The 12355-nt window shown below is 39.8% G+C and overlaps 2 protein-coding genes across 3 annotated transcripts; one reads left to right on the plus strand and one right to left on the minus strand.

The window, feature by feature from the left end:
- The first annotated feature begins 1667 nt into the window (after window positions 1-1667).
- msx3 (muscle segment homeobox 3) lies at window positions 1668-4605 on the plus strand. The gene is made up of 2 exons (XM_035399486.1): window positions 1668-2179; window positions 2734-4605. Exons 1-2 carry the CDS (start codon window positions 1780-1782, stop codon window positions 3147-3149), a joined length of 816 nt encoding a protein of 271 aa, XP_035255377.1. The 5' UTR covers window positions 1668-1779; the 3' UTR covers window positions 3150-4605.
- Window positions 4606-6136: 1531 nt separating this feature from the next.
- znf511 (zinc finger protein 511) lies at window positions 6137-10859 on the minus strand. 2 transcript variants are annotated; one of them, XM_035399484.1, is made up of 6 exons: window positions 10495-10859; window positions 10222-10295; window positions 9309-9510; window positions 8557-8681; window positions 7897-8073; window positions 6137-6351 (listed from the first exon to the last, which is right to left on the minus strand). In XM_035399484.1, the coding sequence occupies exons 1-6, from the start codon at window positions 10711-10713 to the stop codon at window positions 6282-6284; spliced, it is 867 nt and encodes a 288-aa protein (XP_035255375.1). In that variant the 5' UTR covers window positions 10714-10859; the 3' UTR covers window positions 6137-6281. The 2 variants fall into 2 exon arrangements, with proteins under 2 accessions (XP_035255375.1, XP_035255374.1); XM_035399483.1 differs by having other exon boundaries at window positions 7897-8076; window positions 10495-10857.
- Window positions 10860-12355: the final 1496 nt, after the last annotated feature.

A 12355-nucleotide genomic window follows, 5' to 3' on the forward strand; every position in this document is an offset into this window, starting at 1 on the left:
TGTTCTGTGTGTGGAACTCGTTAGAGCACTGGACATAAACTCAAAACTTTCTCGAACTTTCCCTTTTTGTGCTTTCTTTGTCTTTCTTATTGAATATAATTTTAACAGTAAATAACATTTTATAGCTTTAAAAAACTTGGTAATTAATAGCATGAACAGTAAAATATTTATGAGCAGGTTAGTGAAGAAATAACAGTATTTTTGTTTTCCTCCGGGACCTGGATCATTTTACTAATAAAGGTAACTTTATAATTTCCCCCTTGCAATATAATTCCACAGCAAAATTACACTATAAAAATAATTATGGACATCAAATTCTTAATTAAATCCCATCAGACATATTCAGAGATTATATATGAAGATATTTTTATTCGGACACTTTTTAAAACTGATATAACGTGGCTGACGAACACATGAAATTAAATGGCTTTTCATCATATTATAAAACCGTACACCAAGTTAAATATTCATCATGACAAAAAAAATATTTTGAATTTAACATAAGACTGTACATTTCTCAACATTATAATAAGATTCATTCTCAGAACTGACTGTTTTCTTAGCGGTAAATTCCCTGTAGCTAAACAGTAAAAACATTGCCAACAACAGAAACATTTTATCTTTTTTTCTGGACATTTAATACGCAGCGCAGCGCAGCACATGTCAGTTGTAGTTCAAAAATCCAGAAACGCAACAGTTAACATACTTGCAGCAAGCAGGAGTCTGTGAGAACCGTCCCCCCCTCCAGCTATGCACGAGACATTAAACTTTTCGTGGACAATTGGTTAAGTGGAGTTAACTGTTGCCTTTTCTCCCTGAGGTAGCTTCCTTTTTGATCCCGCCGAGCCTGCGCGGCGCCTTCCAAAACATAACTTGTCTACCTTATTAAATGCTTTGACTTGCGGTGAAGGATTGTCCGTTGCTTTTCAAATGAAGCTTTTGTAGGCCTTAAAAGGCCGAGACAAGCTTTAAATTGCTGTAATGCCGTGTGACTAATAATCATGCATCATTCGGATATATCAGAGAACCCAGTTTAGGTTACAAAACTATTTTTGGAAATTCGTTTTAATATATACATTTTAAACGCCTCTAACACAACTCCAGCAATTTCCAGTTGACTAAATACTCTGGTCCTCGAATTAGACATTTTCTTTTTCTCCATCACAGCCTATCGGGAGCCCTACATAGCCTAAAAGTGAATAAATAATTGACATTTGAACAAGTAAACTATTCTGGTTAACTGAATACGTGTAAGCGGTTTTGAAATGTCTGTCAGTTTCATGCAGCATTCGGTAGAATAAAAATAACGGTAAGATCTTAGGTTTTTAATTTTTTTTAATCCGTAGGCTAAATGATTATTCTGGGCATATTCGTTTAAATAATAAAGAATCTATTTCTCGACTGCCTTTCTTGCTGATTGTAAGTCTAAAATTTCAACAGTGGCGTGTGCTCGTAAGAGGAGCCAGTGAATAACAGTATCAATAAACCTCCCGGACAAGACGCCTATGATTAACTATACTGTCTTCCCAAATTATTCCTGATGGGCTTTACAAAAGACTGACCAATCACAACAGAGAGCACGCAACGTCACGAGGCCAAGTTGTCAAGCTGATTGGAAGGCGGCGAGTTAAGAGGGAACTTGTGGAACTTTATATGCACAAAAGCAAAGCGCCGTCACAACACTGCTAGTATTTTGACAGCGCGCGCTGCGCTTCACGGAACGGTAGCACGCCAGGACGCGGTTCAGGACTGTCAAGCTACTTATTAGCCTAAAGGTGTATGGCCCCATACTCTGTCATGAATCCTGACCAGCGGTCTCTCTCCCAAGAGATAAAACTACAGGAAAGAGAGGATTCTGATAAGGAAGACGGGCAGTCAAATGTAACGACAACTCCCAAAGGATACAGAAGCAAGACGTTCAGTCTCCCTTTTAGTGTTGAATCGCTCATTTCTGACAGAACTCCATGTCGGACCCAAAGTTTTTTCCATGAATCGGAACTAGTTCCACCGTCTACGCCAGAACGGACACTACTACACTCTCCAAAGACATTTAACGTGGAGAAAAACTCTGTAAAGAACTTTCAAAATATCCCAGACTGCAAGAAAAAGGAGGGCGAAGATGAAAATGATAACGAGCACAGCACTTGGTTTCAAACTTCGGCGTACTCCACCCCTCCAAGTAAGTTCATTATATTATGTTTTCCCTCTCTCAAATACACGCAATCGCAAATATTTTTAAAAAAGTGCTGCAGTAAGCAATAGTTCAGTAGTTAGCTCCCTTCCATACTGCCATTTTACAAGTGATCACAATGAAACGTTAATTCATAATTATAGTAGTAAATTATAAATGTTAACAATGCCGTTGTGTATGTTTACTCGTTTAAAAATGACATATTGTCAAGAGTAGTCAAAGAGTAGACAAAATTAAAACGGTGCTGAATTCGGACGATGGGTAGCCTATCACCACTCCTTCATTGTTTCTGGTTTCTTAATTCCGTTAAAGACACTTGCTTGTGTGACAATTTATTTTCACCGTGTTTCCAGAAAAAGGGGTAGGCTAATATGCAGGGATGTAGACAATATGCTATTTTACTGCAATACAGAAGCCTATTTTGGATTAGGCCGATGCAATGTCGACACTGGCCTTGCTGACTTTCATTGTTAACAAGTTGGACAACCCGAACCCCAAAAATACACTGATCGCTGTATTCATGCATTTTTTCTTGTTGACAGGACCTCCCAGTCCATCCGCGTGCACCTTAAGGAAGCACAAAAACAACAGGAAGCCGCGAACGCCGTTCACCACTTCGCAGTTGCTGGCGTTGGAGAGAAAGTTTCGCCAGAAACAGTACCTCTCAATTGCGGAGAGAGCGGAATTCTCAAACTCGCTCAGTCTCACGGAGACGCAGGTCAAAATTTGGTTCCAGAACAGAAGGGCTAAAGCCAAGAGACTGCAAGAGGCCGAGCTGGAAAAATTCAAACTCGCAACTAAGCCTCTGCTACCCGCTTTTGCGTTTCCATTCCCGCTGGGAGCTCACATTGGCTCGCCTTCTCTCTACGGACCCTCTAATTCTTTTCCAAGACCGACCTTGCCAGTTCCCGGACTTTTCAGTGGACCAGTGACATATGGAATGTACTATTTGTCTTAAATAGGTAAATTGTGTGCAAGTTTTCGCAACCCTTTGTAAAACCGCGTTTATACGCACAGCTACGCAGAACATGTATATATGATAGTAATTAAAATATATATAGACCTTCAAACCGGCCCATTAAAATGTGTAGGCTGCTACTACCTGTGCTGCGACAAGCCTGTATCCCCGATTTCACATTAACCAGCTCTGAAAACACCAGTTCACAGTAAAATGTCCAGTGTTAATGAGTCCAGCAGGGACCATATATGCTCTGTAAGAGTTGACTTAACACTTAATATTTCAGTGTGTTCATTGCGAAGCCATAGCCCACAGGAATGGGGGACAGCAACTTTTTCGCTGTGGGGTTTGGCATCAGGATTTAACTAAATTAAGTGCGGCTGGTCCTTGTACTTACACAAATAATCAGGCTGCCGTGAAAATATATGAAATACTAGGTTATACGAGCAACAAAAACAAAATACGTTGCTAAAAATGCAAAATATTAATGCAAAAATGCAAAATGGAACCACAGAGTATACTTATTGTGTGAAATTCGAAAACACTGACTGTCAATTAAAGTTTTTTAAAAATCTCGCAATGCTGTTTTGTTGATTACACGAGGCTTTATCGTTGATAGTGTTCAAATGCAGCCCATATTCTTTACGCATGTCTACATTTAGCCTATTCGGGCCTTATGCCGCGCTGTGTCCCCTTCTAAGGAATCCCTTACAGTTGCTGGTTGTTCAGGGACGGTGCTAACTGAAAAGATATATTTTAAAACATATTTTAAAAATAGAATAAAATAACTAAATAAATTGAGTAGGCCCAATATACAGAAATAAAATAAATTTACAACAGGCATACTTATTTTGCAACAGACATCAAGCCCAGCTATAACAGACTATTTTAACAATGATAGGACTAATATTGTCTTCCAAGACTACATACACTTATGTAGTAGACTCACTAAGTATAACATGCCGGCGATTTAAAAAGCATTTTAACTGTATACACTGCAGCTTTGTTGTTTTCAGGTTAGTGTCAAGGGCATGTGTCAGAACGTTCTAAAATACGAAGGACACTATTTTAAAATGATTTTAAAGTTTTCGTTTAGAAACCAAATATCCATCAGCTCGAAACAAAGATTGTAAAATAATTATAAATTCAAATTTACAATTCTTATAACGTTGTACTAGCCTACAGAAGATAATCTGGAATTTGTTTTTTTCGGGTCAAGACCTCAAGTGTATTTGTATATTTCAATAATCTTTATTTTACACAATGAAAGTATATTCCTGTCAACAAAATAAAAGGGTGTATTTTTCTAAATCCCGTAACGTTTTTTCCCATTTGAACATTTTCACAGGATGTTCGGTCAACTATATGCTTTGTTGCGTATGTGTGTCTATTTTTTTTAACTTTTGAGAACTTTATGGGCTACTTGGAAAAACAGTAAACTTTATAAGTTTCCATGTTTCCTGTGATTTTGTCTTTTTTAATGAATATAAAATGAACCAGTATTTTATGTTCAGATTGAGCTCTTAATAAAGAAGGCACCATCCGAAATGCAGTCCCACCCGGAAAGGTACAGCACATAGCTATGCTGGTTTTATATATTGTATGCAAAACTGACAATAAAAATCTATTAGGCTACACTTGAAAAATAAGTTTATAAATAATAATGTGTGTTTACATTTTGTGTGTGCGATTGTGCGATATATATGCAACCACACATCAAATATATATATAAATCAGAGGGGAACTGCTTGTACAAAATATTCAATAAAATATTTTAAATGACACTTAGAACAACGAAATCTGCTTCGGCAGTGACGTCCGTATAATAAAACGTGCTTAATAATAATGACCGAGGACATTAGGAGGAACACTGAAAAGAAAGGAATGGGAGTTGAGTTGTATATTACTCATTTGTTGAGCAGCATAACCACTGCATCGCTAATTCAAGAGTTTTGCTTAATTTTCAGTAATAAATTCAGCCTGGCTTTCCTTGATACTTAAGGGAACGTTTTTCCAACTGATGAAAATGGAACACTGGCTTAAATGTAAAAATATTACATGAGTCACCCCTCAATATTCTATTTACATAAAACACTGTAGGACATCTTCGCGTAGATATTAGCCTGAAAAATCGGTATAACATTTCAGTGTGATTTACAAGGTACAGGTTTGAAAGCGTATAGACAGCCCGTTTCAGGCTTAGTGTTAAAAGAAAACTGGGTGTTTCGAGTGTTTCTCCGTTGTAACAATGTTCAATAATTAAAAAGGCACTAAATTAAATGACTAAATAATGAAGTACAACAAAACGTAACTGATGTATTTGACCATCTTACTTAAATAAGATAAAAATACATCTTACATAAAAATAAGATGTACATCAAAGTGAAACCATTTAGATAACACATATGACACAGTAAAGGGTATTTTAGCTTTAATTTCAAATAACTGAGGTTAAAGCTACCATTTCTGGTAGAATTTCTAAATAATAATAATAGTGCTGAGCTGTGAATATTCATATGTATGTAATAAACGGTGCTGATAATTATGCATACTGAGATGCAGAATAACCTCACCAACTACTGCCCAACTTTTCAGCAACACATCTGCGCCACCATCTGGGCGAATCGTGAACAGCACTACATTAACTTTAAATACAGAAATTGAACAGCAGAAAAGTGAATGCGTTTGTGGCTTTGTGGCTGAACGGGTTTGTGGCTTGTAGTTCAGAACACGAGCTTGACACAATCCAGTTCTGGGTGTTATACACACAAACCAGGCTAGAACGCCAAACTTTGACGGTGTTTCTTCTTACTTGCAGAAAATGTCCCAATACATCTTACCACAAACAGTAGCCTATCACGTAAATTAGAACTACGCTGATTCTTTAAGTCTCTTATTGGGAACAATACCAAGTTAACGCTTGTTAATTTTTATAAGATACGACTTGTGGAAAAAACAAAAAAAAAAAAAACACAGGATATTACATGTCCTAATGCACTTCATGATTTTATTGTTGAAAACACAATACTTCACACCACGCCCTGGGGACCGCTACCAGTGGACATACGGGGAGCGTGTGTGGAGGGGGGGGGGGGGGGGGGGGTAACACTCATCTGCAGAAAACGCTTTGGTCTACTTCTTCCTTCTGCTGCCTCTAAAGCCTCGGGTCGAGCCCTGACCGAAGCAAATGGTGTGCGGCACCCTGGAAACGGCAAACACAAGGACCCGGTCACCTGTCAGCCATTTTATTTTTTTAAGTCATGGTCATCTTGTTTACAGGCATTTAGCAGACACTCTTATCCAGAGCAATTTACACTGTATCCAATTATACCGCTGGATATATACCGGAGCAATGCAGGTCAAGGTCAAGTACCTTGCTCAAGGGTACAACGGCAATGCCCAACCAGGGAATCGAACCTGCGACCTTTAGATTACAAGACCAACTCCTTAGTCATTATACTACAGTGCTGCCTCATCTATTGGTCATTTGTAAGATCCCAGTCACCTGTGGATCATTTTAAATGTCCCAGTCATCTGTGGATCATTACAAAAGTCCCAGTCACCTCTTGGGATATTTAAAATTCCCAGTCACCTGTTGGTCATTTTAAAAGTTCCAGCCACATGTTGGTCAATTTAAAAGTTCTATTTTCATATAAAAGTCCCACAGATCATTTTTAAGGTCCCAGTCACTTGCTGGTCCAAGTACCAGAGCAATGTAATTTTATTTATTTATTTATTTATTTTTAAACAGTTTACCTAGGTTGGTGCGCCCTTTTCAAAGTGAGCACCGCCCCTTCAAAGGGTCTCCGCTGGGCCCAGTTCCACTAAACGTCCGGCATGCAACCAATCACTTTCAAACAAATCATATCGACTCAGTGAGGGCAGGCCCAAAATGGAGATGGTGATTTAACATAATCTCCTTTTGGATCCGATTCAGCCTCAGCGAGGCACACCCCCTCCTTTCTTAGCCCCCCCTCGCATTTGTTTTTGGATGCTAAAGGACTATTTGCTCCATACAGGCCTCATTCCATACCCCACTTGATGTCTCTCTGCACACCCCTCCACTTGAGGAACCACTGAGCTACAGCAGCAGGCAGCTATGACCCACAGCAGTGACACACGTTTGGCTCCCCCACTTACCGTTGTGTTAGCCATGCAATAGCCATACATTAGCTGTGCATTAGCAGGGCATTAGCCATGCATTGGCTGTGCATTAGCCGCACATTGGCTATTCATTAGCTGAGCATTAGCCCTGCATTAGCCGCACATTGGCTGTTCATTAGTAGTGCATTGGCTGCACATTTGCTGTGCATTAGTTGAGCATTAGCCCTGCATTAGCCGTTCATTAGTTGAGCATTAGACGTGCATTTGCTGTAGCATCAGCTGTAGTACCTCCAGGGAGTAGGAAATACAGAAATAATTTATAGTAGGGCTTTTTGTCGTGATTTTTGTTCTTACTTTGTCCCATATGGACTCTAGAATTCCCCTCCTGTTGCAGTACATATTGCCAACAGTCTGTATAATCATCACAATTCTGAGGTGTGGCTTCAGAATATTCACATTTTTTGCATTTTGCAATGGTTACACAGCCAAAGAGAAGCAGACATATGTATCCATAAATACTACTTTAAATCTCAACATTTAAAAACTCACTCCTCAACCTGGCACCACACATAATGAACAGTCTTTATATTGAATTTTTTTTATAGGAAGGATGGACATCCGGCTGCAAACTGTGATTACTGACCTGTAAGAATAGCGCGGTTTTGGCTGCTCCTCCTTTTTTTGGCCGTCGTGCTCGCTGGAGGCACAGAACTCCATCGACTCCCCGGGTTCTGACTCGCGCGCCGCGGCATCCGTCGCTACGGAAACCTCCATGCCCGCGTCGCTCGCGGCGCTCTTCGGCGGAGTCTTCTCTTGCGTCCTGCTGAAAAACGGCCGTTATGAGTTCGGTCATTCAGTCTCACCGAAGACACAGACACGCCTCTGTCTATTCTCTTCCTTATAACTGGAGTTTAGCTCCAAGATTACAGTTTTTTATTTTATTTGTAGTTGCTGATACAGTTGCTTGCAGTTATGAAGTTATATTGATGGGGTCAACCAAAATGGTCTGGCTGTGGAGCCAGGAAACACGGGTGCTTACATTTTTGGCAAGGCAATTTTCCAAATATCAGAAATCTCACGCGATTGTTCATTTAAATATTTTTTTATTTGATTCTTTACATAGTAGTTTAACTGTATTGCCTCCAACTGTTTGTTTGTATTATATCGTTGCCCAAGACTAAAACGTGAACAATGATTTACAAGTTATGGCTTGAAACTCAGATGTTGTCCATCCAATGTTATTTTCAAAAGTATGGGAAATCAGATGAAAATAGATTGTGTTTGACTTTTTTTTTTTTTTTACCTTTTACTCTTCTTGGATCTGTCAAATCTGAAGTCAGGAGGGTAACGATGAATTTTGATCAAATGATTTTTTCTTTCCTTGCTGGTCTTGAACTTCAAATCACATCCTTCTACTAAGCACTGGTACTGAAAAAAATACAAACACAATTACGTGATATAGCCACAAGGGGGCAGCACAAGACAAAATGACAACAGAACCGGCAGATCTGTTGAACAACATTACCATTAAAATAATTTAATATCTATTTCATTTAATGATTTCCCCCCCCCCCCCCTTTACTCCCAAATTTGATCACCAGTTATGCCTCCCAGGTCACTACTGTGTCAGCCCCACCAGACGCACTGCAGCTGAACCGTGTGTTCCACCAATACACTCTCCAATACACCCACCAATACACTCTCCCTGGTGGTGGCCCTGAGCCTACGTGGCGGCTGTGAAGCATTATGCGTAAGGGACGGGCCCCGCAACCTAAAGATTGCAGGTTTGATTCCCAGGTGGGGCACAGCCATTGTACCCTTGAGCAAGGTGCTTAACATGCACTGCTTCAGTATACATACAACTGTACAAAATGGATGCAATGTAAACTGCGTGCAAGTCACTCAGGATAAGAGTGTCTGCTAAATGCCTGCATGAGGCATGTGCAGTATTTTGTATGACATTACATTACACAACAGACAATTAGCAAACGCGCTTATCCACAGCAACTAACAACTATTTACATAGCATGACATGATGTGGGAAAATCCTGTTACCATGCTCTGCTTCTCTGCCATGATCTGGAAGTAGGAGTCGTGCCACTCCAGGATGTGGATGTCCAGGAGGCGGTCGGAAGGGAAAGACCTCCGGCAGCTGGAGCACACGTGCCTGTGGAGGGAACTGTAGTGGTGCTCGTATCCTTCCAGCGTGTCAAACAGCTGGCTGCAGCCCGCAATGTGACATCTGAATGCCGAGACCCTGCGAGATAGAGAAAGATTACGAATAAGCGACAATTAAACATCCGATTCTACTTCAGAAGTTTGGCACAAATTTGACATGCATGATGAGCTTTGGATTTGGAAACAGTTACGGCAGCCACCAGCTGGCACTAAATGATTCAACCCCTACTGTGATTTTATTGTATTACATGGTTGATCTACTGAGAAACTCGATTCTCATATTCAGTGCTGACAGGATTTACTGAAGTGAGTTAAATTGGGAATACAAAGGATTGTGCAGCCAATAAACTGTATAAGAGTAGATTAGGTCATCAAGAGCCACCCAGCTTCAGTGTTACAATCTGACCCAGAGGATGCCATGCTCAAAAACTTAAGTGCACAGTAAAATGTCCAGTGTTAATCCAACTCTAACAGAGTACATACAAGTCCAATACGGACCATGTGTACTCTGTAAGAGCTGATTTAACGCTGAATATTTAGCTGTGTAGTGTTATCCCCTGACAACACTGTATCCCCGCTAATCCGGAGGAAATGATGCATCCAGCTTCACGCACCAGTACCACACCCAGGATAAGTATGATTTCCCCAGGTAGTCTCTCATCCAGTTCCAACCAAACATAAACCCACTGACATTCTGTGGTTTAAAGTCAGAAGGTTACATATCATTGCAGTGTTAAGCAACCAACTGTGTATAACGATACGGGTAATCATTTTACTTTATGCTACTCACGTTGGCGTTTCAGAAACCTCAGCTGAAGTGGTCGCAACATCTTGCAGGTATAAATGTCTGTGTATGTCGCCATCCTGCAGAGACAAGACCACCAGTCTTAAACGTAGTATAGCATAACAACAAGGATGATGGTGATTAAAAAACAGGTTTAATTATTGCCCACGCTCGATATAGAAAGAGGAAAGTTAAGTTGCGCCGTGGCATTAAATCCGTGCAGTTACGGTGCAGTTGCAGAGTCAAAATGTTTCCAATTCCTGTCCCATAGAAACGTACTTCAAACATTTCATGGTCCTTGCTCAGCCGAATTTGTTGCGGCGTGAAAGTGAAGGGTGAGCCGATTTCTTCGGTTCCGTCATCTCCGCAAACACTTGCTAACTTTTCTAAATTAGGCTCCTTTGGTTTTGTATCGGCTTGCAAGACTGGAATCGCCAAAATATCCGTGTCCACGGATTCAGTCTGTATTAAAAATCGAAGCAATTCAGATTGCAACATAGTATCAATAAATATTTATCAAACAAACTGATATTATCAGACATTAAAAGCACAACACGGCAGACTACATTATTTCAATCGATCACAAGCGCCCTCCCTTCACCCGCTTCAACGTTTACAAACGTACTAGCAGACGTCATTTCTGCCAAACCGTCCCCCGGGTCCTAAACTAGGTTTAAAGTAAAGGCAAACATTTAGCACCTGTTAAAATCAGTAAATATTCAACGTGAACAAATGCCAGTTTACGTCATACGACACGTAGTGTATAGTTCATTATTTCCTTGCGATAAGTGAGAATTAATTTCGTTTTTCTCCCCGTCTTCCCCTAATTTTTTTAAAAAGAATGGAACCTTTAAACCGTATCAGTGTTTCCCTACGTAGACGGAAGTTCAATGTAGATGGAGCAGAGACCCTTCACGAAACGGGTTGCCAAATACGGGGATTAATCGGTTTGTGGGAGGATTTCCTGAAACTGTATAAATTGCCGGATGTATATGATCAGTTTCTCATTTATCCACAAGATAGCGCCAAATAGCTTCTCTGTTTAGGATTATGGAATGTACTGCAGTACATATACCCTTGTCTTTAGTATAAAATCAATTTGAAACGATATTTAATCTTCTGGGGTTTTATATATTATTTCAGTTTAATGCATATTTCCTGATTGTCCTAGACAGTGTTTTGTGTATAATGAGGAGTATATGTTAGTTAGACGCAAAAGTCTGTGACAACCAGCTGGCTTTGGCTGATGTAGACACATTAAGGGTTTTTGGTCTAAACCAAGAAAAAACACTTAAAGTAACTCTGATGCAGCTTGAATAGTGACATTATTTTTTCCAATGTGTGTCACTACTTTCTTTCATGCACATGTGCCCTGGAAAGTAATTCCAAGCAAAGATAAGATTATACCAATTTTATTTTTTATTTTTTATTTATATATATTTATTTTTTGAAGAAAAGTCAGGAAATATACACTGAACTCGAGACCTATGACCTCTGGAGGCACAATGTCGCTGTACAAGCTGCTATGGAGTTGAAGCGTAGTTTCTTGATTTAGACCACAATCCCCACAATGCCTTTAAACCTGCGATTGTAAAGCCAGCAGGTCATCAGAAACTAATGTAAATCAGAAATTCAATGTGTCACTCATTGCACAGAAACATTTTCTGGGCCTACCAAAAACAGACACACATAAATTGAATTAAAATTGAAACAAAGACCGCAAAAATTGAAATATCCCTTTAATGGTTCGCTATTACGTTTCACAAATGAAATTAACTCATACCTCTCAATGATATATCAGTTTGCATGATGCAGCATGATATCATGGTGTAGCGGTCATGAGTTCTGGTAATGGAAACCAATACAGTAAGAGGGTATTGTGAACATGGACCTCTCTGACCATCACTCATCATCTACAGATAAAGACTCTTACCTGTGAGCACCTACACCTTTCCAGCATGTTATAAATAACTATTACCCTACATTACAGGCATTTGGCAGACGCTCTTATCCAGAGCGACGTACAACAAAGTGTATAACCATAACCAGGAACAACTGGTGTAAAACGTGCGGACTAGCAGTAACATGACAAAGCGACCCTCACTGCTTCTAAATGAGGAGTAGGCAGAGACATAAATAT

This window comes from Anguilla anguilla, chromosome 18 (assembly GCF_013347855.1).
Source record: "Anguilla anguilla isolate fAngAng1 chromosome 18, fAngAng1.pri, whole genome shotgun sequence".
In the NCBI taxonomy this organism is placed as follows: domain Eukaryota; kingdom Metazoa; phylum Chordata; class Actinopteri; order Anguilliformes; family Anguillidae; genus Anguilla; species Anguilla anguilla.

Bases quoted from the DNA above. Each gene is read 5' to 3' on its own strand.
- msx3 (XM_035399486.1), top strand. From the start codon at position 1,780: ATGGCCCCATACTCTGTCATGAATCCTGACCAGCGGTCTCTCTCCCAA. The intron at 2,180-2,733 runs GTAAGTTCATTA...TCTTGTTGACAG, and splicing joins GGCGTACTCCACCCCTCCAA to GACCTCCCAGTCCATCCGCG.
- znf511 (XM_035399483.1), bottom strand. From the start codon at position 10,713: ATGTTGCAATCTGAATTGCTTCGATTTTTAATACAGACTGAATCCGTG. The intron at 8,682-9,308 runs GTAACAGGATTT...TATTTTTTTCAG, and splicing joins TGGCAGAGAAGCAGAGCATG to TACCAGTGCTTAGTAGAAGG. The intron at 8,077-8,556 runs GTAAAAAAAAAA...GCCGTTTTTCAG, and splicing joins AGATCCAAGAAGAGTAAAAG to CAGGACGCAAGAGAAGACTC.